This window comes from Schistocerca serialis, chromosome 6 (assembly GCF_023864345.2).
Source record: "Schistocerca serialis cubense isolate TAMUIC-IGC-003099 chromosome 6, iqSchSeri2.2, whole genome shotgun sequence".
NCBI lineage: Eukaryota > Metazoa > Arthropoda > Insecta > Orthoptera > Acrididae > Schistocerca > Schistocerca serialis.
Genome location: NC_064643.1, coordinates 64,929,060 through 64,952,953, shown reverse-complemented (window position 1 = coordinate 64,952,953; position 23,894 = coordinate 64,929,060). Strand labels below are relative to the sequence as shown.

The following is a 23,894-nucleotide window of genomic DNA, read 5'->3' as shown; positions in this document are numbered from 1 at the left end:
AACATGGCGTCTCGGATGAGCGACTTGAGTCCCAAAGATTAATGTTGTCTACGGCCAATATGACCACACAGCCCCCTCCCCTCCCCCCTCCCCCAGATTGAACAACGGATGGTGGGGTGTAGGTGTGGCAAGCCCGGATGCTAATTGAGCCATCTGGCAAGATGAATTGTCATCAGGTCGCACTCATGAGGGAGGGTGAGGCAATGCGCAACACCGACATTTAACTGGTCATTGGGTGGTGGGGCCGCGGTGTCTCCACAGTTGATGAGGTAGCAGCATGGGTGGAGGGTAGTGTGTCTGAGAAACCCGCAAAAGGTGACAGGGCGGCGTCGGGTGAACAAAACAGCGTGGTGGCCCGAGGAGAAACATTATCAGACTCCACGGGGGGAGAGAGACTGGTGGGAGAGTCATTAGGAGAATCAGACTGAGCCAGCAAGGGGATGTCGGGGTCCACGAATGCAGGTTTGTCAGTGTAACGAAACAGTTTGTGGATTGTCAGTGACAATGATGCTGAAAGTTGTATCGCCCCACCAGAGGACTTTAAATGGGTTGAGATAAGGTGGTTGCAGAGGCTGTCAGACCAAATCATCTCTCAGCATTACGTGGGAGCAAGTGTTGAGAGCAGTTGGCATGTAAGTGTCCAGCGGGGAGTGGCTGATAGGTGGGTGCAGGCATGCATGTTTGAAGGGAAGTCTTCAGGTACTTGAGGCTGAATGAGTTCCCCTGGTAGGGAGGGGTACCCCCTGAAAACGAATTGTGAGATTGTTCCCTGTAAGTCAGGCTTAAAAGTTGAACAGAGGCCGAGCAGTACCCATGGGAGTGCTTTGGACCAGAGGCAGTTGTGGCACTTGAGCACCATTTTTAGAGTGCAGTGCTACTGTTCCACTAAGCCATTGCTTTTTTGGTGGTAGGCTGTGGTGTGAATTTTCTTTATGCCGTAGACATTACCTAAAATGATGAACAGGGAAGACTCAAACTGGTGAACCTGGTTGGTGGTGATGGTGGTTGGAGAACCAAACCCAGCAGTCTGTGAGGAGATAAAACCCTTGGCCATGATCTTGGCAGTGATGTTAGGTAAGGGGGCTGCCTCTGTCCAGAGGGACGTGCAGTCAATTGTGGATAGAGTGTATCTGTAGCTCTCCGACAGTGGAAGAGGACCGATAAGATTAATATGTACATGACGAAATCGTGCTGGAGGGATGTCGCACTTGACCAGTGGTGGAATGGTGTGACGACCAATTTTGTTGCATTGGCAGGGGATGCAGCTATGTGCCCAGGTCTGACAGTCCTGTTTTGTATTTGTCCAAATGAAACGCTCGGACACGAGCCATGTAGTGGCGTGGATGCCAGGGTGAGCGAGGTTATGCAGAGTGTTGAAGGCCTGCCAGTGCAGGAGGGTGGGGGTAATGGGCATAAGGTGCTGATAGACGAGTCACACCACACCTCATCCTCAACACCAGGGAATTTAGCTTTAGTAAACACAAGGGATGTTTGAGGGTCCATGAGGAGAGCTTGAGATTCCTCGTAGGAGGCTTGTATGGCAGCCAGGTTGGATAAGTCAATGATGCGCGAAATAGTATTGATCTAAAAAAAAAAAAATCTGTGGCGATGTTGTCCATGCCTTTGATGTAGATAACATCAGTTGTGAATTGGGAGACTAGATCAAAGTGACGGAAACGGCAAAGACGTGGGTCCTCGGAGCGGTTGCAGAAAGTGTCTGCGAGAGGTTTGTGATCCTTGACGATGAAGAATGAGCGACCCTCCACGTCAGGGCGAAACTGTTTGATGACCTCATAGATCGCAAGTAGTTCTCTACCGAAAGTGGAGTCTTTCTTCTGAGCTGTTGAGACTTTTTAGAGAAGAAATGAAGAGGGGAAACCGTGTCTGCCTTGTGTTGCTGTAGTACCACTCCCACTGCAATGTCACTGGGATCCGTAGTGATGAACAACTCGGCCGAGAGGTCAGGTTGGGTGGGTGTCATGGCATGAGCTAAGGAACTCTTTAATGCATTGAAAGCCTCAAGCATAAGTGCAGTCCAGCAAACGGGTTTTGAGCCCTGAAATCTGTTTACCCGGCAGTGAGTCTGTCAGTGGGGCCTGCACGGTGGCGGCAGAAGGCAGGTGATGACAGTAGTAATTTATTGTGCCCAGGAAATGCCGGAGTTCTTTGTAAGTAGCTGGGGGTGGCAGTAAGTGATGGCGTGCATGCAAGATTTGGGAGGCTGTATTCCATGGGTGGAGACGGTGTAACCCAAGAAAGTGATGGAAGGCTGATGCAACTGGAATTTTTCTTTGTTGTCCTTGACGCCATTGAACTTCAAGGTCTGAAGGACCATGGATAAATGATTTTCATGTTCCTCAGCTAACTTGCTGAAAATGAGTATGTCATCCAGATATGCAAAGCAAAACTCAAACTGTTGTAAGATGGAGTCAATTAAATGCTGCCACATTTGCACCGCATCTTTTAGGCCGAATTGCATGAAGTTTTATTGTAACAAACCTAGCAGTGTGATAATAGCTATTTTAGAGATGTCATCTGGCGCTACAGGAATCTGGTGGTAAGCATGTTTACAGTCAGTAACACTGAAGATTGTAGCACCTGATAATATGTGAGTGAAATCATTTATGTTAGGCATGGTAATTGTCCATGGCAGTACAAGTATTGAAACGTCTGTACTCACCACAGATTTGGAAACAACCATCATGTTTGAGGACGAGATGGATCAGTGAAGATCAGTTGCTGGCTGATAGTTGCAGGATACCTGCCTCCAAAAGTTCGTTAATTTGCTGCCGGGCTGCGTGCAATTTAATAGAGTTGAGGCATCTAGCCTTGTGACTAATAGGAGGGCTGGTAGTGGTAAGTATCTTGTGTGCTGTTCAGTCAGTGATGGAAGAAACTGAGATCTGCACATGAGACTGATCAATATCCTGACACAAGGTTTTTGGATGGGTAGGGTGCGACAAGACGTAGCCATTAGCGTGAGTGGGAAAAGGCAGAACGGAAGTCACATGTCTAGTACGTGAGCATGGTGTGCACTTGTTTGGAGAGGGCAGCTGTGTGCACAGTGCAGAGCAGGTCAGAATGTGCAGCAACTGTCTGCTGTCAATCTTGCACTTGGTACCCAGTGCGGGTGAGAGAGGCATTGGCATTTCACGTGGAACAGCGATGGCTGCCGAGTCACGTGACTGGCACGGGAGAGAAGGTGAATGTTTATCAACATGCAGGGTGGATGCCTGCGTGATGGGCATGGTCGTATCATGCATGTGACTGCTATTAGAAGCACTGTCTGACACATATGGCAGTGAACGTGGTGAGCACATCGGGGATGCGAAGTCTGCCTGACACGAATTGTCACGCACAGTTAATGTTTTTGGACTAACCTGATGAGTGTCCAAGTTGGTGTCTGCTGGAGAAACACAATTAGGTGGCGGGAATGTGGACTGCAGTTTCAACAGTGAGGTACGAGCCATGACGAGCTTGTTGTAAGTGTGTGGTATTCATTATTCCAACTCGTCATTTTCAGTGGAGTTGCGCCGCCGAGTTGTATTCTGACAGTAGGTTAGTGATGCAGGTCGCAATGTTGCCCGCAAGGGTGGAGCACTTGCATACCAACTGATATGTCTCAAGAGAAACAGACTGTGGGACATAAGTGCTGGAGCAAAGTATCTGAGCGTTAGTGGGACGGTGTAGCACTGAGCTCTGAACTACGTTCGGAGAGAGTTTGTAACGGGACAGAAAATCCATACTGAGAATTGGTTCATTGATGTTGGTGATGTAGAAAGTCCACAGAAAACACAGGGAAGGAGACAGGTGCACTGTAACTTTGACAGAGCCTGAGTTTTGTATTGTTGATGCGTTGACAGCTTGTAGCAGTGACTTCATCAGTGAAAAGAAAGGGGCAGCCATCGATGTAGGTATGGTAGACATGGCAGCACCAGTGTCGACTAAGAAAGTGAGCCGTGATTAAATGTCAGTCATGTACGAATGATCGCTTGGCTGGGCAGATGAGTGAATGGAGTGCAATGTAAGAGGAAGCCTGTGAGGTTCCCCACAGCACTTGGCATCTTTTAGGTCTTGCCAACTAGCGGTGAGTGGTCAGCTGGTTGGTGTTGTTGTAGCAATGAATACAGTTGGTCTGCAATGTGGAGACAAGAGCTGATTGACTCAAAGGAGTGTGGTAGAAGGTGGATCTGTAGGTTGGTAGGCAATTTGGCAGACCAGTCCGCCCACAGAGTGATGTCCGGCATGGTATACTCACTCACAAGCAACCGAAGGCAGTGCCAGAGTTGTGATGGAGTTCAGTCCCCCAGGTGTTCCTCATATAAGATTTTGATGATTATTTCTTGTGGTGAACAGGTGAGTCGTTCCATGATCATTTTCTTTGCGAACTCATACTTCCGTGGAGATGGTGGTGAGAGGAGTAGATCGCAAATTAAGTCTGAGTGATCATGGAGGTGCATGACGAGACAAATGAATTTAGAGTTGTCATCGGACATGTGATGCAACTCGAAAAGATGCTCAACAAGCACAAACCATGATACAGGGTTGTCTTCATATAAAAGTGGCAGTTTTGGGAGACGACCTGGGGAAGGGGACAAAGGCAGCTTTGGTGCCCCTTGGAAAATTGGCTGCTTCGTGGCAGGTCGGCACAGTAGGCGTGGGTGTGTTACTGGCAAGAACATCCATAGCAATGGCGGGTCACATTGTCCTTGATGTGTCACGAAAACACAACGCCGCTGGCACGGCTGGTACCATGGGAACAAGTGGTTACGTGATACGTGTAGGGATCCCATAAACTGGGCCATAGGTTACAGGTACTAATTTGAATTTGCTCCCCTCGAAAATAACGCAGAAGGCTGGCGCGGCAGACACAGGCAAAGCTGTGGGAGAGGGGAGCAACTGAGTGGTCAGAACGGGGGCCCCCTACGAGGGGGGGGGGGGGGGCAGTGGAGGGCAAGGGAGGTGTGTTGGTAACTTGCATGACAAAAGTGTGAGTCCTCCACGCATGTTCAAAACATGCCCTGTGGGGCCTGGTGGGGTCTGACTATAAATTACTGGTGGAAGTTGCAGAAGGTCACTGCGGTGTGGTAAAACACCCCTGGAAGGCGAAATGCTGAAATATGTACTCGAACCCACGTGGTCGAAAATTTGAGCAACAGGTATCATGAGTGAGCAAGGAGAATTTTGCGCACAAAAATGTCCATTATTAGTCTGCAAATGAGGCATAACCGGAACAGGTCACAGCTGATAGTGGCCTGGTGTGTTTTGCGCAAATAGCAGTGTTGCACACAGCATGACAGTAACTGTTGTTGCAGTCTGTTGAGAGTCAAAGTACATGTGCAAATGTAGATTACTTTGAACATTATATGATCGATTGGTAGGTACACAGTTCTGAATATTATGTTGGTGAGCACAGTCTGGCAACACGAACCCGAGTTTGAGTTAACAGCGTAGGACTTGACCGTTGTAGAACAACAGAGTTTGAGGTTAATGTGGTTGGAGATCATAGATCACTATGGAGTAATGGAGAGCCAGTGATTGGCGAAGGATTGAAGGGGCCTGACGGTCATAGTTGGGCTTCCAAATCATCGAACAAAGTGTTGGGTGAGGTGGCCATGGTGCCGTGCACATAACCTGTTGCTTTACAACACCCGGTGCAGAAGTCGCAGAAGATGTAGAAACTTTGGGGTCACCAGTATGGGAACAGGATATGAATAGTGGTTTACAGAATAAACTGTCCCCACTAATATCTGCACATACACATATTTCGACAATTATCATATACGTGCACACAGTACAAGATAAAAGAACAGACTTAATTAACATGGCGGCTCGGATAAACGACCTGAGTCCCAAAGATTAATGTTGTCTATGGTCAATATGACCTATCGATGCCACGACATAAATGGTTTACCTCTCAATACCAATGCTCAACCAATCATGTATACCAATGACACTTTGGTACTTATTGAAAACAAAAATATGAGGAATTCCTGATGGCTTAATAAACACATCAAACAACCTAGAGGCATGGTGTGATGAAGCAAGCTGAGATAATTTTAATTCTCCTCTTGTTTTGTCATCTGCCTCTTTAAAATTCATTTTTTTTTCATTTTGAATTAATTACCTTTAACATATGTTAGTATAATCTGCATTTTCATAAAAGAGAAAGATTTGTCTTAGTTTTAAAGAATATAAAAACAGATCTAATTTTATGCTCAGTTTTATGTATGTAACTCATTTTCTAATTTATTTAGACTATTACTAGTTAGTATCTTTCATTATAGGGCAAAATCAGTGATTGATTCGTAAATTAAATTATATTGTTGACTTAAAAACAAATGTAAATTCTGCACTAAGTATAAACATTTGGAAGAACAACTAATAGTAATTTTAATGGATCTATTTGGATCTATTCGAAAACATGTTACCAGAGCCAGCCCTTAATTAATTCAAAAGTAATTAACAGTTTTGTGAAAAGTATTGTTTGTGTAACTATATATGTTAATTTCATAATTTAAACAAATAATTTGGTTTAACCCTTGTAGTAGAAAAAACTGTTAAAAAGAGGCAATTTTTCAATGTATTCAGTTAAATTAATGAGTTAAGGTTTAATTGTAATTTCTGTAAATTAAACGTCAAATAGTGTGTAGTTTCAGCACCTATTATTTCGAGGATACATAAGGGCCCTGATTTTTGGTCACATGACAGTCAGTCCATGACCAAGTTTTAGATGAGGAATGTGTGTTGCTTAGGATGACAACAATGCATCATCTTAATGGTGAAATAAGTGTTACACAATTAGGCCATGTGTAAAAATAATGACAGTGTCTGCTCTATATGTACCTTTCTATTCTTCAAGGACTGTGTGCTTTGTGGTTATGTTATTACTGATTGTAGATGTTCAATAGTAAACTATTGTAGCAGTATGTGGAGGTTTTCCTGCTAATTATTAATGAGGCTTATGGAAAGTTTAAACAATAGTGCACTAGCCATACACATATAACTGTGTGTTATTGGGGGTTTGTGCAAAGTGTAAGTAAAATACAGTGAAATGCAACTGTGCATCTGTTGGCTACATCATTTACAGTAAACAGTAGTTGCACATCCAACCCCTAATTTTTCAGCCAGTGTAGCAACGCAGTACATTGACACTGAGGACAATAAAAGAAGAACATTAAAGAGGTGGAACTGCTACATGTGGTGCCCTTGCAGGTGAGGAATATTGTACATAGCCACAATAAGCAAGGACTCACGAACTTTGAAAAGTGAAATGAAGAGGGGTTTACAGTGTAGTGATGATACAGCCAATCAGCGCTGGGGTTTCATGGTGACAGTAGGTCAGCAGCCAATCAGTGAGCAGGTTCTATGGAAGCAGCCATTGAGTACAGGAGCAGTCAGTCAGCACACAGGTGGATACATCTGACTGGAGGTAAACAAGACACCTCACCGAGAGAATTACAACTTGCAGCAGACACCGAACCGAGATGACAACCACAGCATTAGCAACAGCACCAGCAGAGGAAGAGTGAATGAGAATAAGGTAATTTCATAGCAAAAGCTGTTTTGTATTAAGTGATACATAATGAGTGACTTTAACAAACAAGACAGTGTGATGGAGAACAGCTGTAGAGGTTAATTTGTTAAATGAACAGAAGGACATAAGTAGTTATAAATCAAATATGACTGTAACTTTGAAGGATGGGGACAAAAGTCCTACAGTAAAGAGTGAAATGGACAAAAACAATACTGAAGTGGGTAAGGTCATTAAAAGTTAAGGAGGAAGAATCTAGCAGCAAGAATCTGCAGGGGAAAAAGTTTATGTCATAGGGAGAAGTGTAAAGTGATGTTAAGGTATATTAAGAATAACATAGCTGTGAAAGAAGACATGAAAAGTAATATGAATAGGGTGGGAAAAGCCGTGAATAGGGTGGAAAAAGCCATGAATAGTGTGGAAAAAGCCATGAATAGGGTGGAAAATAATATAAAGGAAGTAATACGTAATACTAGTGAGAAATTAACATCGAGTTGTAAATGTGTAGAAGAGAGGGAGAAATTTTGTGATGATAATAGCAGGAAGGTGGAGGTTTTCAAGAAACAATGTGTTGAAAGTACAGTTAAACTTGACAACCAAATCAATCACATTAGAAATTATTCAGAAACTGAGGTAGAATCCAAGTGTGCAGGAAAAACTGGTAAAAGTAAATGGAAATATAGATTCAAAATTGACTGAAATAGATAAAAAACTGGAAGAGGTACCAAATATAAAGCATAGCATAGGCAAAAGTGTTTCTGATTCTGACTGTAGTTGTAATGATGATAGCAATGATGTATCCAGTAGTGATGAGAATGGGGTATTTGAATCTGTAATTGATAATGATGGCCACATGTTAAGTAAAGAAAAGATTAATAAGGATTTTTTGTATGAAGATCACCTGGTAAGTAAAAAGGAAGCGTATCAACCTGTAATAACAGCAAGTGTACAATGTGTATATGTTATGTGTTTACTAGACAGTGGTAATGATTTGAGTGGCATGTCCCAAGTATTTTTTGAACCTATTAAGAACACAGAAGGTATAGTAATGATTCATGTTTCCAGAATAAAAGTTATTGGTGTTACTGGTAAGCTATCAAAGAGTATGAAACAAGAGAAACTATTAACTTTGGAATTGACAGGACAGTTGTTGAAGTACAATTTGTTGGTGATTCAAAATCTCAGCAATGATGTAATATTAGGGACTAATTTCTTGTGCTATTAGCAAGTAGGGGTTCAACATTCTGTGTTGGATTTATTATGTGGCAATAATGCTTACCCCAGCTGTCTGTCTCATTTTTCATGTTTCTGAGGCAGTCAAACTCTTCTACTATCCTATATGCAGTTAATAAGTGAATCACAGACATTCTATCTTCGACTTTCACATAATTTTGTACAGTAGGATTTTTTAATATATAAATATGTGTGTGTATGTGTGTATGTGTGTGTGTGTGTGTGTGTGTGTGTGTTAATATAATGTTGTGTTAGTGATAAGTAATGCAGTCATAAGAGGAAGGAAGAAAATAAAGTGTTTCCATGATTAAAGAATTTCTGTCAAACAAATGGAAGGAAAGCTGAAAACAAAAGGTGTCAGCATATGTGGAGGATAATTAACATCTGAAATAATCAGTTCATTGGTGCAGCAGCAGAGGCAATATGCAGTAAAAATCATCTTGAATACTACATCTTAATATTAAATGTGGTATAGAAGAAGTGTTTGTGTTCAGTGCAATCAGTATATTGAGATAACTATCTACGCATAGAGGTGTTGTCATGGTATAGCTGTTTCTAACATTAAGGAATTATAACTTGAAAGATAGTTGCCTGGAGTAATGTGTGTGAAAAGAATAATCAAGGTTTGTATATATATTGCCCTTCAGGGCAGAAAATGAAGCAAATTGATGGAATACAGTGAAATAATAGTTTTTCTAAGTAATAATTTTGACTGATCAGTAAGGAGGGTTAAGTTTGCCTTAGCATAAGGATTTGTTACTGTGGAGTGTTTTTCTGTAGAATCAATTTTGAATTAGATAAGCAGAGCTGGTGTTTATTTACTAGATAATGAAACAATAATGATATAATAAAACAAAGAATAATGCTAGGGTATTAATGGTTGGGAGCCTCTCTGTGCAATAGGGATATTTTTTTGAGAATGCACTCCACTAGTTAACTAAGTAAGAAAGGTAAGCAAAATAATGGAGCTGACAGACATGATTGAGTAATGAAAAAGATAACTGTATACAAACAAATGTGGTGTAACTGTATTAATTATCTATTTGTGAACCAGGTAACATTAGGTGCTGTTTATATTGGGCAATTCACGACACAGAAGCTGGCTGGAGTGAGAGATTAACAAAATGAGGTATAAATAATATAATGCTGCATCATTGGACCTACATGTTATCTGAAAACTTCTATTTGTGCTCTGAAGAATTATGAGCATAAAGTGGTAACATTGGAACAAAGAACAATAATTTTGCTGGTTAACTGATAACTGTGGTGCTAGGCTGATGTGGATATTATGTCAGGTCACCTATTTGGTAACATTTTGTGATTTTGTAAGGATTTAATTTTATGATTGTATAAGAATAGTGCTCAGAGTTGAGTAGAGAAGTGGAGCAGTGATTTTGTACAACTTCTGTCCCTGTAATTTTGATTTGAGTAGTAACTAAGTTATGTAGTAACTAAGTTCTTTCATAAAGTAATAATTAGTAAATCTATACTGCTGCACATCTTGAGTTTTTGCTATTTTGCAAATGGAAAAGAAGCCCAGATCTTTCACGTTTAGACAGTTTCAGACAGTTATGACTTAGAGTACGGTGTTGGTAGTGTAATGTGCACTTGATTTTAAATTGTTACTAGTCCACACCTTTCATATTATAGTCAATTTTATTGTTAATTGTTGTAACGTTATGAGAACTATGTATTTATTTTCTATCATTTGCCCTTAGGGTTAAACATTTTCTTAGACTGAAGTTAGGAGAAAAAGGAAGTGTACTAAAGTGGGATGTTTTTTCTGGCTTTTTCATGTACTGTGGCAGAGGAGAACGACCTCCAAGGGAACTGATCGCAGTGTATTTCCCAACTAACTGCCTCTTGGACCTATTGAAGGCATGGAGAGATAAGTCAGAAAGTGTGTTAAAGCTCACTGAAAAAGTGAAAGTGCTTGTGAAAAATACTGAACATTGAGCAAATGAAGAGCAATGCACAGAGTAATTTAATTTTTTTCCCCAACCCATGAGGATTTATTTTGTTTAACAAGATAGGACTTGTACAAAGTGGTATATGTTTTAAAATGGAATCCTTATTTAACCCAAAAATTTTGATGAAGATGCATAAATTTTGTTGAAAGTATAACTTGTAGATATTTTGTGATCTGTATGTAAATATTTTGTATGGGAATTTTCGTATGGCCAGTTAGTGTAAGTATAAATTTGAAAAAAGGAAAAGAAAAAGTACTGTAGTTTTTGATAAGATTTCATATGTAATATTTTTGTGTGTGTACATTGCTAAATCCAATTTCTGGCATCACTTGTGGTCACTGAATTGTCCAGTTAGCTATTAACAATATCTCTCTTGTCAATCCACTAAGGGGGTGATGTGACAATTCCCCTCTCATTTTGTCATCATCCTTCTTAAAATTCATTTTTTCATTTTGAATTAATTATCATTACCAAACATTAGTATAAGAGAAATATTGGTCCTTAGTTTTAAAGAATATAACACCAGATCTAATTTTGTGCTCAGTTTTATATATGTAATTGATTTTCTAATTTATTTTGACTATTACTAGTTAGTATCTTTCACTATAGGTTGAAATCTGTAATAGTTTCATAACTTAAATTCTATTGTTGACATATAAACAAATTTAAACGCTGCACTAACAATAAACATCTGGAGGAACAACTAACAGTTATTTTAAAGGACCTATTTGGATCTATTTGAAAACATGTTAGCAAAGCCAGCCCTTAATCAATTCCAAAGTAATTTACAGTTTTGCCAAAAGTATTGTTTGCATCACTACATATGTTAATTTTATGATTTAAGCAAATAATTCGGCTTAACCCTTGCAGTAGAAGAAACTGTTAAGAAGATGCAATTTTTTGATGTATTCAGTTAATTTAATGAGTTAAGTTTTAATTGTAATTTCTGTAAATTAAACTTTGAACAATGTGTAGTTTCAACACCAAAATGGAGAGAAGTACAGGTCTGTGGATGCATTCATGGAAAGAAAGCTGTTTAATGCTGGAGTGAGAACAGGGAAGGGAATAGGTGGGCAAACGGCAGTGACTAACAAAGGTACAGGAGAGGTACAGAAACATAGGATATATGGCAGGGATAGTTTCCACCTGCACAATTCAGAGAGCTGGTGTAGGTAGAAAAGATCCTGATGGCAGAGTCTGTGAAGCAGTCATTAAAACCAAGAATATTGTGTTGGGCAGCATACTCAGGAACTGGATGGTCCAGCTGTTTTTTGGCCATAGTTCATTGGTGGCCATTCATGGAAACAGATTGAAGGATAATATAATGAAAGAACAAACACATGTATTTGCATGAAGTTTCAATTTATGTTTTCCATGTCTGTATGACAAATACCATCCCACAATGTACGATGTCGAGTGCACATTTGAAGAGTAATTGTACACTACTATTGTGGTCTGGCACATTGTAACTTACTATATTACTGATTGTGAATAGCATCATTTGCATAAATATCTATCAAGATATGACTTGGGCTTCCCTAGCCTGTCCATTGTCCTTGAAAAATTAATTAAAAATACAAATAATCAATGATATGTGAAATTCATGAAAACTTCATGAAAATGGTCATGGTTTTTATTTTTCATTGTATTACCTCTCAAATATCATATAAATCAAATAATGTGACCAGTGATGAAAAAAATACAGACTGGAAAATAAGCAGAAGCAGGGCTTGAACTATCATTTTGTCTATGCCCTGCTTGCTAACCGCAAATGCTAACCACTTGACCACAATGACATCTTGTCATCAGTACCTTTAGGTAGGTATATCACAGCCACATAACAGGTGCATGAAACTTCTCTTGCAATTTTTTTGTAATTACCAGAGCAGTACGTCTTACTACTTACACGTTATGTTGTTTTAATGGCTCACAAAAGGTGTGCAAAGCATGAACTAAATCCATGATCCCAACATCGTGGCCTTCCCTTGTAAGTCTTTTGCTGATTTACTGATGACTAAAAATATGTGGATTTTTAAAATTTTCCCAGAGAACAGAAAAATCTAAGAAATTTTCACCTGTAGATGACTGGATTTGGAGAGGATATGGAGGCCAACAGGAACGGGAAACAACTCTTGGATTTCTGTGCCAGTATGGGCTTAGCAATCACAAACTCCTTTTTTAAACATAAGAACATTCACCGGTATACTTGGGAAGGCAGGGGAATCCAGATCTGTCATTGACTATATAATAACAGATCAGGAATTCAGGAAGGCTGTGAGGAACACACGTGTATTCAGGGGATTCTTTGATGACACTGATCATTATTTAATCTGCAGTGAAATTGGGATTGTGAGGCCGAAAGTGCAGGAGGTCAGGTCCATATGTAGGAGGATAAGAGTGGAGAAACTTCAGGATAAGGAAATCAGGCACAAGTACATAACAGTGATCTCAGAACGGTACCAGTTAGTTGAATGTAGTCAATTACAGTCATTGGAAAAGAATGGACAAGGTACAGGGACACAGCACTAGAAGTTGCTAAAGAATGTCTTGGAACAGTAGTGTGTAAAGGTAGGATGAAGCAAACAGCTTGGTGGAATGACACAGTCAAGGCAGCCTGTAAAAGGAAAAAGAAGGCATATCAAAAATGGCTACATACTAGAACTCAGGTAGACAGAGAAAGTTATGTTGAAGAAAGAAACAAAGCCAAACAGATAATTGCAGCATCCAAGAAGAAATCTTGGGAAGACTTTGGAAACAGGTTGGAGACTATGGGCCAAGCTGCTGGAAAACCATTTTGGAGTGTAATTAGCATTCTTCAAAAGGGAGGTAAGAAGGAAATGACAAGTATTTTGGATGGGTCAGGAAAACTGCTGGTGAAACCTGTGGATGCCTTGGGCAGATGGAGGGAATATTTTGAAGAGTTGCTCAATGTAGATGAAAATTTGATCAGTAATGTTTCAGATTTTGAGGTAGAATGGGATAGGAATGATGACAGAAATAGGATCACATTTGAGGAAATGGAGAAAATGGTCAATAGATTGCAGTGCAATAAAGCAGCTGGGGTGGATGAAATTAAGTCGGAACTCGTCAAATACAGTGGAATGTCAGGTCTTAAATGGCTACACAGGATAATTGAAATGGCCTGGGAGTTGGGACAGGTTCCATCAGACTGGACGAAAGCAGTAATGACACCAATCCTTAAACATGGAAACAGAAAAGATTGTAACAACTACAGAGGTATCTCTTTAATCAGCATTGTGGGTAAAATCTTCTTAGGTATTGTTGAAAGGAAAGTGTGAGTATTAGTTGAGGATCAATTGGATGAAAATAAGTGTGGGTTTAGGCCTCATAGAGGTTGTCAGGACCAGATCTTTAGCTTACGGCAAATAATGGAGAAGTGTTATGAGTGGAACAGGGAACTGTATCTATGCTTTATAGATCTAGAAAAGGCATATGACCGGGTTCCTAGGAGGAAGTTATTGTCTGTTCTATGAGATTATGGAATAGGAGGCAAACTTTTGCAAGCAATTAAAGGTCTTTACATGGATAGTCAGGCACCAGTTAGAGTTGACAGTAAATTGAGTTCATGGTTCAGAGTAGTTTCAGGGGTAAGACAAGGCTGCAACCTGTCTCCACTGTTGTTCATATTGTTTATGGATCATATGTTGAAAACAATAGACTGGCTGGGTGAGATTAAGATATGTGAACACAAAATAAGCAGTCTTGCATATGCGGATGACTTAGTTGTGATGGCAGATTCGATTGAAAGTTTGCAAAGTAATATTTCAGAGCTAGATCAGAAATGTAAGGACTATGGTATGAAGATTAGCATCTCCAAAACGAAAGTAATGTCAGTGGGAAAGAAATATAAACAGTTGAGTGCCAAATAGGAGGAACAAAGTTAGAACAGGTGGACAGTTTCAAGTACTTAGGATGCATATTCTCACAGGATGGCAACATAGTGAAATAACTGGAAGCGAGATGTAACAAAGCTAATACAGTGAGCGCTCAGCTATGATCTACTATCTTCTGCAAGAAGGAAGTCAGTACCAAGACTAAGTTATCTGTGCACCGTTCAATCTTTCGACCAACTTTGTTGTATGGGAGCGAAAGCTGGGTGGATTCAGGTTACCTTATCAATAAGGTTGAGGTTACAGATATGAAAGTAGCTAGGATGATTGCAGGTATTAGTAGATGAGAACAATGGCAGGAGGGTGTCCACAATGAGGAAATCAAAGAAAAACTGGGAATGAACTCTATAGATGTAGCAGTCAGGGCGAACAGGCTTAGATGGTGAGGTCATGTTACATGCATGGGAGAAGCAAGTTTACCCAAGTGACTCATGGGTTCAGCAGTAGAGGGTAGGAGGAGTCGGGGCAGACCAAGGAGAAGGTACCTGGATTCGGTTAAGAATGATTTTGAAGTAATAGGTTTAACATCAGAAGAGGCACCAATATTAGCACTGAATAGGGGATCATGGAGGAATTTTATAGGGGGGGGGGGGGGGGGGGCTATGCTCCAGACTGAACACTGAAAGGCATAATCAGTCTTAAATGATGATGATGATGATGGTGATGATGACTGGCAGCTGCTCAATTGAAACATCATGGTTTGTAGTTACGGGCAACTAGCAGCAAGCTGGAAACATCTTTGAATACTAGAGACATGTTATCAGAGTATATCCACAGCTTTTGGCATGACATTTATGTAAACAATATAAAGTATGTCTTAATCTTGCAGTACTCACTATTTAACCTCCTCTACAGTTGAATACTCATTTTCCAATATATTGCAAATGCTACATTTTACACCTGCACACCACTGCATATTTTCATTAAATGATTGCAAAATATTTATTGCTTTCCACTTAACACCATAATAGTGCAATTTCATTAATAGCAGTATGTGACATTTATGATCAATAACCTTGGGAAGATGCGGGAATCAATAACAGATGTATCCCTGATCTTCAATTTGATTATTGTTCATGGTTACAAAGTCTCTATTTATACAGTGTCTGTATAGGGGATCATGGAGGAATTTTATAGGGGGGGGGGGGGGGGGCTATGCTCCAGACTGAACACTGAAAGGCATAATCAGTCTTAAACGATAATGATAAATGATGATGATGGTGATGATGACTGGCAGCTGCAAGCACATGTGAAGGAACAGACCTTGTCACTGATGTTTACTGCTGTGGTAAAGATTATGAAAAATGTTAGGATTCAGATTCAAGTCCAAGTCTGATACAAATTTTCATCTGTTGCAAACAGCTGATGTCAATGTATAGTTGCAACATGTGAATCTAATCCATAAACCATTGGTTGTACATTTTGGGATTCTGCAGGGCACACAGATGCTGGAAAAGCTGAAATGGCAGACACTTGAAGGTAGATAGAATTTCTTCTGATAAACTAACAATATTATGAAAAGGATGGTTGCTACTCACCATGTAGTGGAGATGCTGAGTTGCAGATGGGCAATACAAAGACACTGTCACAAATAAAGCTTTCAACCAGTAAAGTCATCATCATATGACACACACATGCACATGCACATGCTCATGCACACACACACACACACACACACACACACACACACACATACACACACACACACACAAACACGTGCGCGCAAACGCAACTCATACACACGGCTGCAGTCTCATGTAACTGAAACCACACTGCGAACAGCAGCACCAGTGCATGATGGAGTGGCAACTGGGTGAGGGTAAGGAGGAGGCTGGGGCAGGGATAAGGAGGGATAAATGGGTAGGGGTAGTGGACAGTGAAGTGCTGGAGGTTAGACAGTGGGCAGGGGAGAGGTGGGGAGTGGGGCAGTAGCAGAAAAGGAGAAAAGTAAAAACAGGGTGCGATGGTGGAATGAGGGCTGTGTAGTGCTGGAATGGGAACAGGGAAGGAGCTGGATGGATGTGGACAGGGACTCACAAAGGTTGAGGCAAGGAGGATAACGGGGATGTAGGGTGCATTGCAGGGAAAGCTCCCACCAACACAATTTGGAAAAGCTGGTTTTGGTGGGAGCAATCCATATGGCACAAGCTGTGAAGCAGTAATTGAAATCAAAGATGTCATGTTTGGCAGTGTGCTCAGCAACAGGGTGGTCTACTTGTTTCTAGGCCACAGTTTGTCAGTGGCCACTCATGCAGACAGACAGATTGTTGGTTGTCATACTCACATAGAATGCAGCACAGTGGTTGTAGGTTAGCTTGTAGGTCACATGACTGTTTCCACAGGTACCCCTGCCTTTGATGGGATGTTTGTGACAGGAGTGAAGTAGTTTGTGGTGGGAGGATGTATGGGACAGGTCTTGCAGCTAGGTCTATTACAGGGGTATGAGTGATGAGGTAAGGTGTTGTGTAGGGATGGACAAGTATGTTTTGTAGGTTTGGTGGACAGCAGAATACTATTGTGGGAGAGGTGTGAAAGCTAGTGGGTAGGAAATTTCTAATTTGAAGGCACTATGAGAGGTGGTCGAAACACTGGCGGAGAATATAATTCAATTGCTTCAGTCCTGGGTGGTACTGAGTTACAAGGGTAATTTTCCTCTGTGGTTAGACAGTGGGACTTTGGGAGGTGGTGGGAGACTGGAAATATAAGGCATGGTTCAAAATGGTTCAAATGGCTCGGAGCACTATGGGACTCAACTGCTGAGGTCATTAGTCCCCTAGAACTTAGAACTAGTTAAACCTAACTAACCTAAGAACATCACAAACATCCATGCTCGAGGCAGGATTCGAACCTGCGACCGTAGCGGTCTTGCGGTTCCAGACTGCAGCGCCTTTAATCGCACGGCCACTTCGGCCAGCTATAAGGCATGGGAGAATTGTTTATGTACAAGGGTGGGAGGATAATTATGGTCTGTGAAGGCTTCAGTGAGATCCTTGATGCATTTCAAGAGTGACTACTAATCACTGCAGATGCAATGACCACAGGTGGTTGGGCTGTATGGAAGGGACTTTTTGGTATGGAATGGGTGGCAGTTGTCGGAGTGGAGGTACTTCTGGCAGTTAATAGATTTTATATGGACAGAGGGACTGATGTAGCCATTTTGAGGTGTAGGTCAACATCTAGGAACATGGCTTGTAGGGTCGAGTAGCAGCAGGTGAAGGAAATGTGGGAGAAGTTGTTGAGGTTCTGGAGGAGTGTGGATAGGGTGTCCTCACCCTCAGTCCAGATCGCCTCATGGGACATCCAGTGTTATCTAGTAGGTTATTTACATACATATTGTGAAAAGTAATGGTCCTATAACAGTCCCCTGGAGCACAAGCAAAGATACTTTTGTATCTGAAGACTTCTTTCTGTTCAGAATAACATGTTGTGTTCTGTTTGCTTTCCACTCCAATCACAAGGCATCTACCCGCATGCCTGTATCTACTGATTTCTGTGTCTCATGGACAAACAGAGGGAGCTGGGTTTCAAACAAATAATGTTTTTGGAACCATGTTGGTTTTTACAGAGGAGATTTTTCAGTCTCCAGAAATGTCATAACATGTGAGCATAAAACATGTTCCAAAATTCTACAACTGACCAGCATCAGTGTGTGTCTGTTTCATGACCCTTCTTGAAAATGGGAATGACCTGCATTGTTTTCCAATCAGCGGGAACACTTCACTCTTCCAAAGACCTAGGGTGCACTGCTGCTAAAAGAGGGGCAAGTTCCTTCACATACTCTATGTAGAATCATACTGGTATCCCGTCAGGTAGGGTGGTCTTCCCTCTGTTGATCAACTTCTGCTGCTTTGCCATCCCATAGTCACTTATTTCAATATCAGCTATTCTGTCATTTGTGTAATGATTTAAATTAGGTGTTACAATGTGATCTTGCTCTGTGAAACAGTTTTGGAAAGAGATGTTTACTGTTTTGCCCTTTTCTGTGTGATCCTCTGTTTCAGTGCCGTTATGGTCACAGAGTGAACATATGGCTTTGATATGTTTACTGATTTAACATAAGACTCAAACTTACGATTTTCTGTCAAGCTGGTAGACAAATTTTACTTCCAAACTCTTTGAAGCCTTAACACATGACTCTCTCCATATGCTAATTTTGGCTTCATTTGGATTTTCTTTGTTTGTGAGGCTTTGGATGCATTTAAAATTGCAGTAAAGCTCTTTTTGTTTTCATAGCAGTTTCCTAATGCAGCTGTTGAACCACAGCAATGCTCTTTAATGTTGCCCATTGATACTCAATATTGTTAGTATAGGAGATGAAATCTCTTTACTAACCAGTCAGGTAATCTGGAATCTGTTTCTTGTCACTTTCCATAAGCAGAAAGATCTTCCTGCCATTCTTTGTATTGCTATTTACAGCTGTTCAGTGATGCTCCAATGGCCTTTTGAGCACTGATTCCATGTTCTGCACTAAATGATTCAAATACTTTGGGTGTGTTTGTCACTAGAAGGTCTAAGATGTTATCTCGAAGAGTTTTTACTCTGATTAACTCCTCAAGGTAATTTTTGGATGAAGTACTTAGGCAGTCAACATCTGTTTAGCATGTTTCCTATCTTGCTAATCGTTGCTCCACCATATAGAAGGAATGCAGCTGGCCTGACCTCTTCAACCAATTCGTGAGGCATCTTTTGTTGATGGCACCTGAAAGCTTTTGCAATTTCTTCCTTCCTGTAACCATTTTCCGGGAGCATACACTTCAAATTCTGAAATTCAGACTCTAGTTGGTCATTATAAGATATAATCTTTGTCCTGTGTACTAAAGTGTTCATGACCATTTTCTTGTGTGTAGCATGGTGAAAACTGTTGGCAGTCAAGTACCAGTCAGTGTGTGTAGAGTTGCTGTACGCTGACTTGCATCAGTGTGCTGATGGGAAACTGAAGTGATGTATTTGTTGTAGCACACAACTCAAATCGACCAAGATATAAATGAAAGCTACATGAGAGATTGCTTGGACAAGATTCAGTATAAAGAACAGGGGTGAATTAATTGTCATGAGTTCAAACATGGAGTGAAAAGTGGTATTCCTTAGAACAATGACACCAAGGGATGGCAAGTAGCACTAGATGCAATGGCTGTGTATGCCTGGGTGCTTCATTCAAATTTTTGAAGAGGCTATTCTGGCAACCATTGAGGAAACTAGGTGCAATCAACTGCAGTTTATGAGGCACATATTGGACATTGACTGAAAGCAGTATTGGAGGCTTGATGCTTGTAGTGAGGTGAGAGGGCAGCTTCAAATGCACCAGCCCCTCGTACCTCCTGACATCACTCAGTTCTGCAGCAGGACACATTGACTATGAGATGTTCAACTTGCCTTTGGTGTATGTGTCACTTCAGCCCTTTCTGAAAGGTCCTAGGTGCTGTTATTCCATCTATACAAGCAGAACACCAAGCCAGCTCTTGCAGTCAGTCATTTTATCTACTGATGACGATTGTGGAGACAGCTATTGATAGCTGGAATGTTTCATTCAAGATGGCACAGCTTTTAAACCACAAAGATTTTAATGAAATAATTCAGATGGACAAATCATTCAATCTCAAGTGGTTATTCATATACAAAACTTTGGAGTATTTCACAAATTTTCTCTGCTGCAAAAACCACTGCTACTGTAGTAATTTTTTTCCTACTACAATTTCTTTAGAAGATGTAAAAATATTAATCTTTTGAAACTTTTATAATTAATAAATAGTGACAGATTACCTACCTTTTCATACATATATCCATCTGTTTTATATGACTTATAATTTGACTGAACCCATGTATGTGCAAGTTCATATGCATATTTCTGGGCTCTTGGGTATTCTGTCAGGTCCAATCCTTGTATAATTATACCCTGCAGTGGTGGCCATGCATTTGGATAGTCCCACTGTTCTCCAGTATAATCCAGGGATGTAGGGACACCACCAGGATAACGATCAATTTTGTTCTCTTTGAGATAAGCAATTATTTTATCAATAGAGACTCGTTCCTGTAAATAAAATTTGAGGTATTAATTTGATACTTTACTCACCGATAATTAGTGAATGTGCTATAGAAGACCAAGGTATCACTGAATCTTTTTGTGGTATAAAATATTAGTCTTCCACAAAGTTTGCTATCCAGCTGAATGAAAGGATAGGGGTCAATTAATCATCACCAGTTCAAATGTACAGTGAACAATTGTATTCCATACAGCAATGGCTAGGATAGATTTTGCTAATTCAGACAGACTACATGTTATGACAGCAGTTATATCTTCATATATGGTGGTTTATGAAAATAAAAATATAAACTGGATCCATGTTATGCATCCACATTGGAAAGAGCCCACTTACAACAAGCACAGGTGCTTTATTTGTAAATGTTTATGCCAATTTTAGTTCATTCTTAATTAATGGCTTAATTACATAGTGATGTGTGTCATTCAGTCCAGGAAATTTAGAGAAACATAAGTTTGGCGCTAAAAGTTGTAATCTAACAAACACTATGGCAAAATTTGCAATGGGAAATCTGGGTGTGTTTGAAATTTAACATTAATTATCTTTTAAGTTAATTTGTTTCAGTAAAATCAAAATACTATACTATAAAGTCTCAATCTCAGTCTTGTTTATAAGTTATTCCACTGTTATCAAATCTATCTATTTGCTCAAATGTTTTCCCCATTATGTACTGTAGGAGAACTCTCAAATAGGAACAACTTGTAAAAACTTGGTTTCAAAGAAAACTAATTACATATTTGCATTGGCTGACACGAGACTCTACTAAAATAATTAACTAAAATGGAACTGCTAACTGGATAGATTCATGCCTATATTACATATATGTTTTACAAAAATTCAAACAGAAATTAAAGACAGAAAATATTAATTATTAGTAGTGGTGTAATATGAGTGGACAGGAGCTTCCAAGTTGCTCTGTTTCAGTATTACAGACATCCTGAATCCTCATGTGTTATCTCTCGGCTGACAGTATCAGGGTGCCATTTTTCAACAGGATGATCCTCATCCCAACATGACACAAGTCTCTATGATCTGTCTGCATTACTTAAAGTACTCCTGTGACCAGCATGATTCCCAGATTTGTCCCTGATAGGACATTTGTAGGAACAGCTCATACATCATCTCTGTCCTGGTGTCAGTATCCCAGATATTGAGGGCCAGCTGCAACAGTTGTGAGCCAACTTGTCTCAGAGGAGGATATGACTGCTTTATGGCACTCTTCCCAGCTGAATCAATCCACACCATCATACTGATACATAGGCTCATACCGACAAGTACTTCATAAATTTGACTCGATTTTATAATCACTATAATAATGGCACATGCACTCTCAACCCTTGAAGTTTCATTTAATTTCCTCCTCTTCTGGGTGCTTCAACTTTTTTTTATCAGGCAGTCTCTATCAGATCATATGGCAACAAGAATGTCCACACTGAAATGGATATAGATGACCATGAGTCAGTTGTAGCAACAATGATTACCAAAATACAAAGGGCAACTAAAACAAGTAGAATGATTACATTCAGCATATGAGATTCAGAGGTATACCTCAATATGAAATGTGGAAGATTTAGTTCCTGACAGGATCACATACAAGGGAAGTCATGGAAATTTAAAGGAATAATTGTTCATGCACTTCATTAATATGTACCTAGGTCCATAGTCCTTGATGAGTCGACCATCCCTGCACTGTAGACAGCTACCATAAAGAAACTTCTAAGGAAAGAGATACAAGTGCATAATATGTTTTAAACAAAGCACCATATTTTATGGACTATAAGAGGCACTTTTTTCTTTGAAAAATTACCTCCGAAATTCAGGTGCATCTTATACTTTAAATTAATATAAAAAGGTTTGGTGTTTGATTTAAAACTCCCACCAGTCTTAAAAATGGCCATGTATTCAATGCCATGGGAAACCTATCTCTATCTGACAACATAGGAATCAACTGGCAGTGGTAGTGCACCAATGAGACGAATGCAAGCCTGCTAACACTGTACTCCTCCTGCCCTTCCATCTAGCCTATGATGTGTCACTGCAGTCTACACTGCCACTGAACTTTAACTGAAAGTGATTTGTGTTATCGGTAACTGTACAATATTTTTGTTAGTAGCTAGTTTCATAATGGACAAAAAATAAAAGACATTCATATGATGTGGAGTGTAAATTGAAAGTAATAGAATATGCAGAAGAACATGGAAACAAAGCAGCTAAGTGGCATTTCAGCCGTCCACCAACCAAAAAAAAAGAAACATTCACAACTGGTGGGCTAATAGAGAAGAACTGAAAAAATGAGGAAGCCTTAAACACACAAATAGAGGACTGAATGAAATGTGGTCAAAACAAGAAGATTGCATATTGAAATGGATTCAATATCGAAACGGTATTGAAATTAATACAAAATTATTCAAATACATGCTCATAAGCCAGTGCTACAATGGAACCTAACAGGCATCAAGCGTGGAGTTCGTGCTACAGGTTTATGATGCATCACAGACTTAGCATGTGAACAAATACCAAAATATCTCAGGAAATGTCACTATCACCATTGTGTTGCTTTATTAAAAAAAAAAAAAAAAAAAAATGTGGAAGTAAGTCAAATAGCAAATATGGACAAAACTCCTCTAAAACTTGATGTGCTGAGTAACGGAACTTTTGCCATAAAAGATGTTAAAAGTTTAACTATAAAAACACATGAAATGAAAATATGCACTACCATATTTACTCGAATCTAAGCCACACTTTTTTTCCGGTTTTTGTAATACAAAAAACCGCCTGCGGCTTAGGATCGAGTGCAAAGCAAGCGGAAGTTCTGAAAAATGTCGCTAGGTGCTGCCACAAGTAACTTCTGCCACCAAATACATGTAGCGCTACACAGGCATGCTTTTTAGGCACAAAGATAAATACTGGTGCCAAAACCTCTGCGTAAGTAAATAAATTAAAAAAAATAAAAGGTGGAAGATGAGCTGTTTTTCTCCACCCCGAGTTTCGACCACTGCATTTTCATACATTATCCAGCGAAGTAAATACAAATTCCATATTGCTCATCTTTGAATGTAGCAGAATTTCAGTGTACTATGAAAATCTGACTGGCAAGACTGTTTGGGATGTTTGACAATATGGCCATCTCTACGTTCTGAATTTTTTCCTACCTGTGAGAAGAGATGGTTGCTAATAGGAACCTGATGAAATGTGAATCACATGCATT

General features: G+C 40.1%; 1 protein-coding gene across 1 annotated transcript in view; it reads right to left on the bottom strand.

The window, feature by feature from the left end:
- Positions 1-23,894, bottom strand: part of LOC126484283 (trehalase-like) — a 327,239-nt gene that overhangs the window by 64,242 nt on the left and 239,103 nt on the right. The window contains exon 5 of the mRNA XM_050107710.1: positions 20,413-20,676. Within this exon, the coding sequence (XP_049963667.1) occupies positions 20,413-20,676 (264 nt within the window). The remainder of the gene's footprint in view (positions 1-20,412; positions 20,677-23,894) is intronic.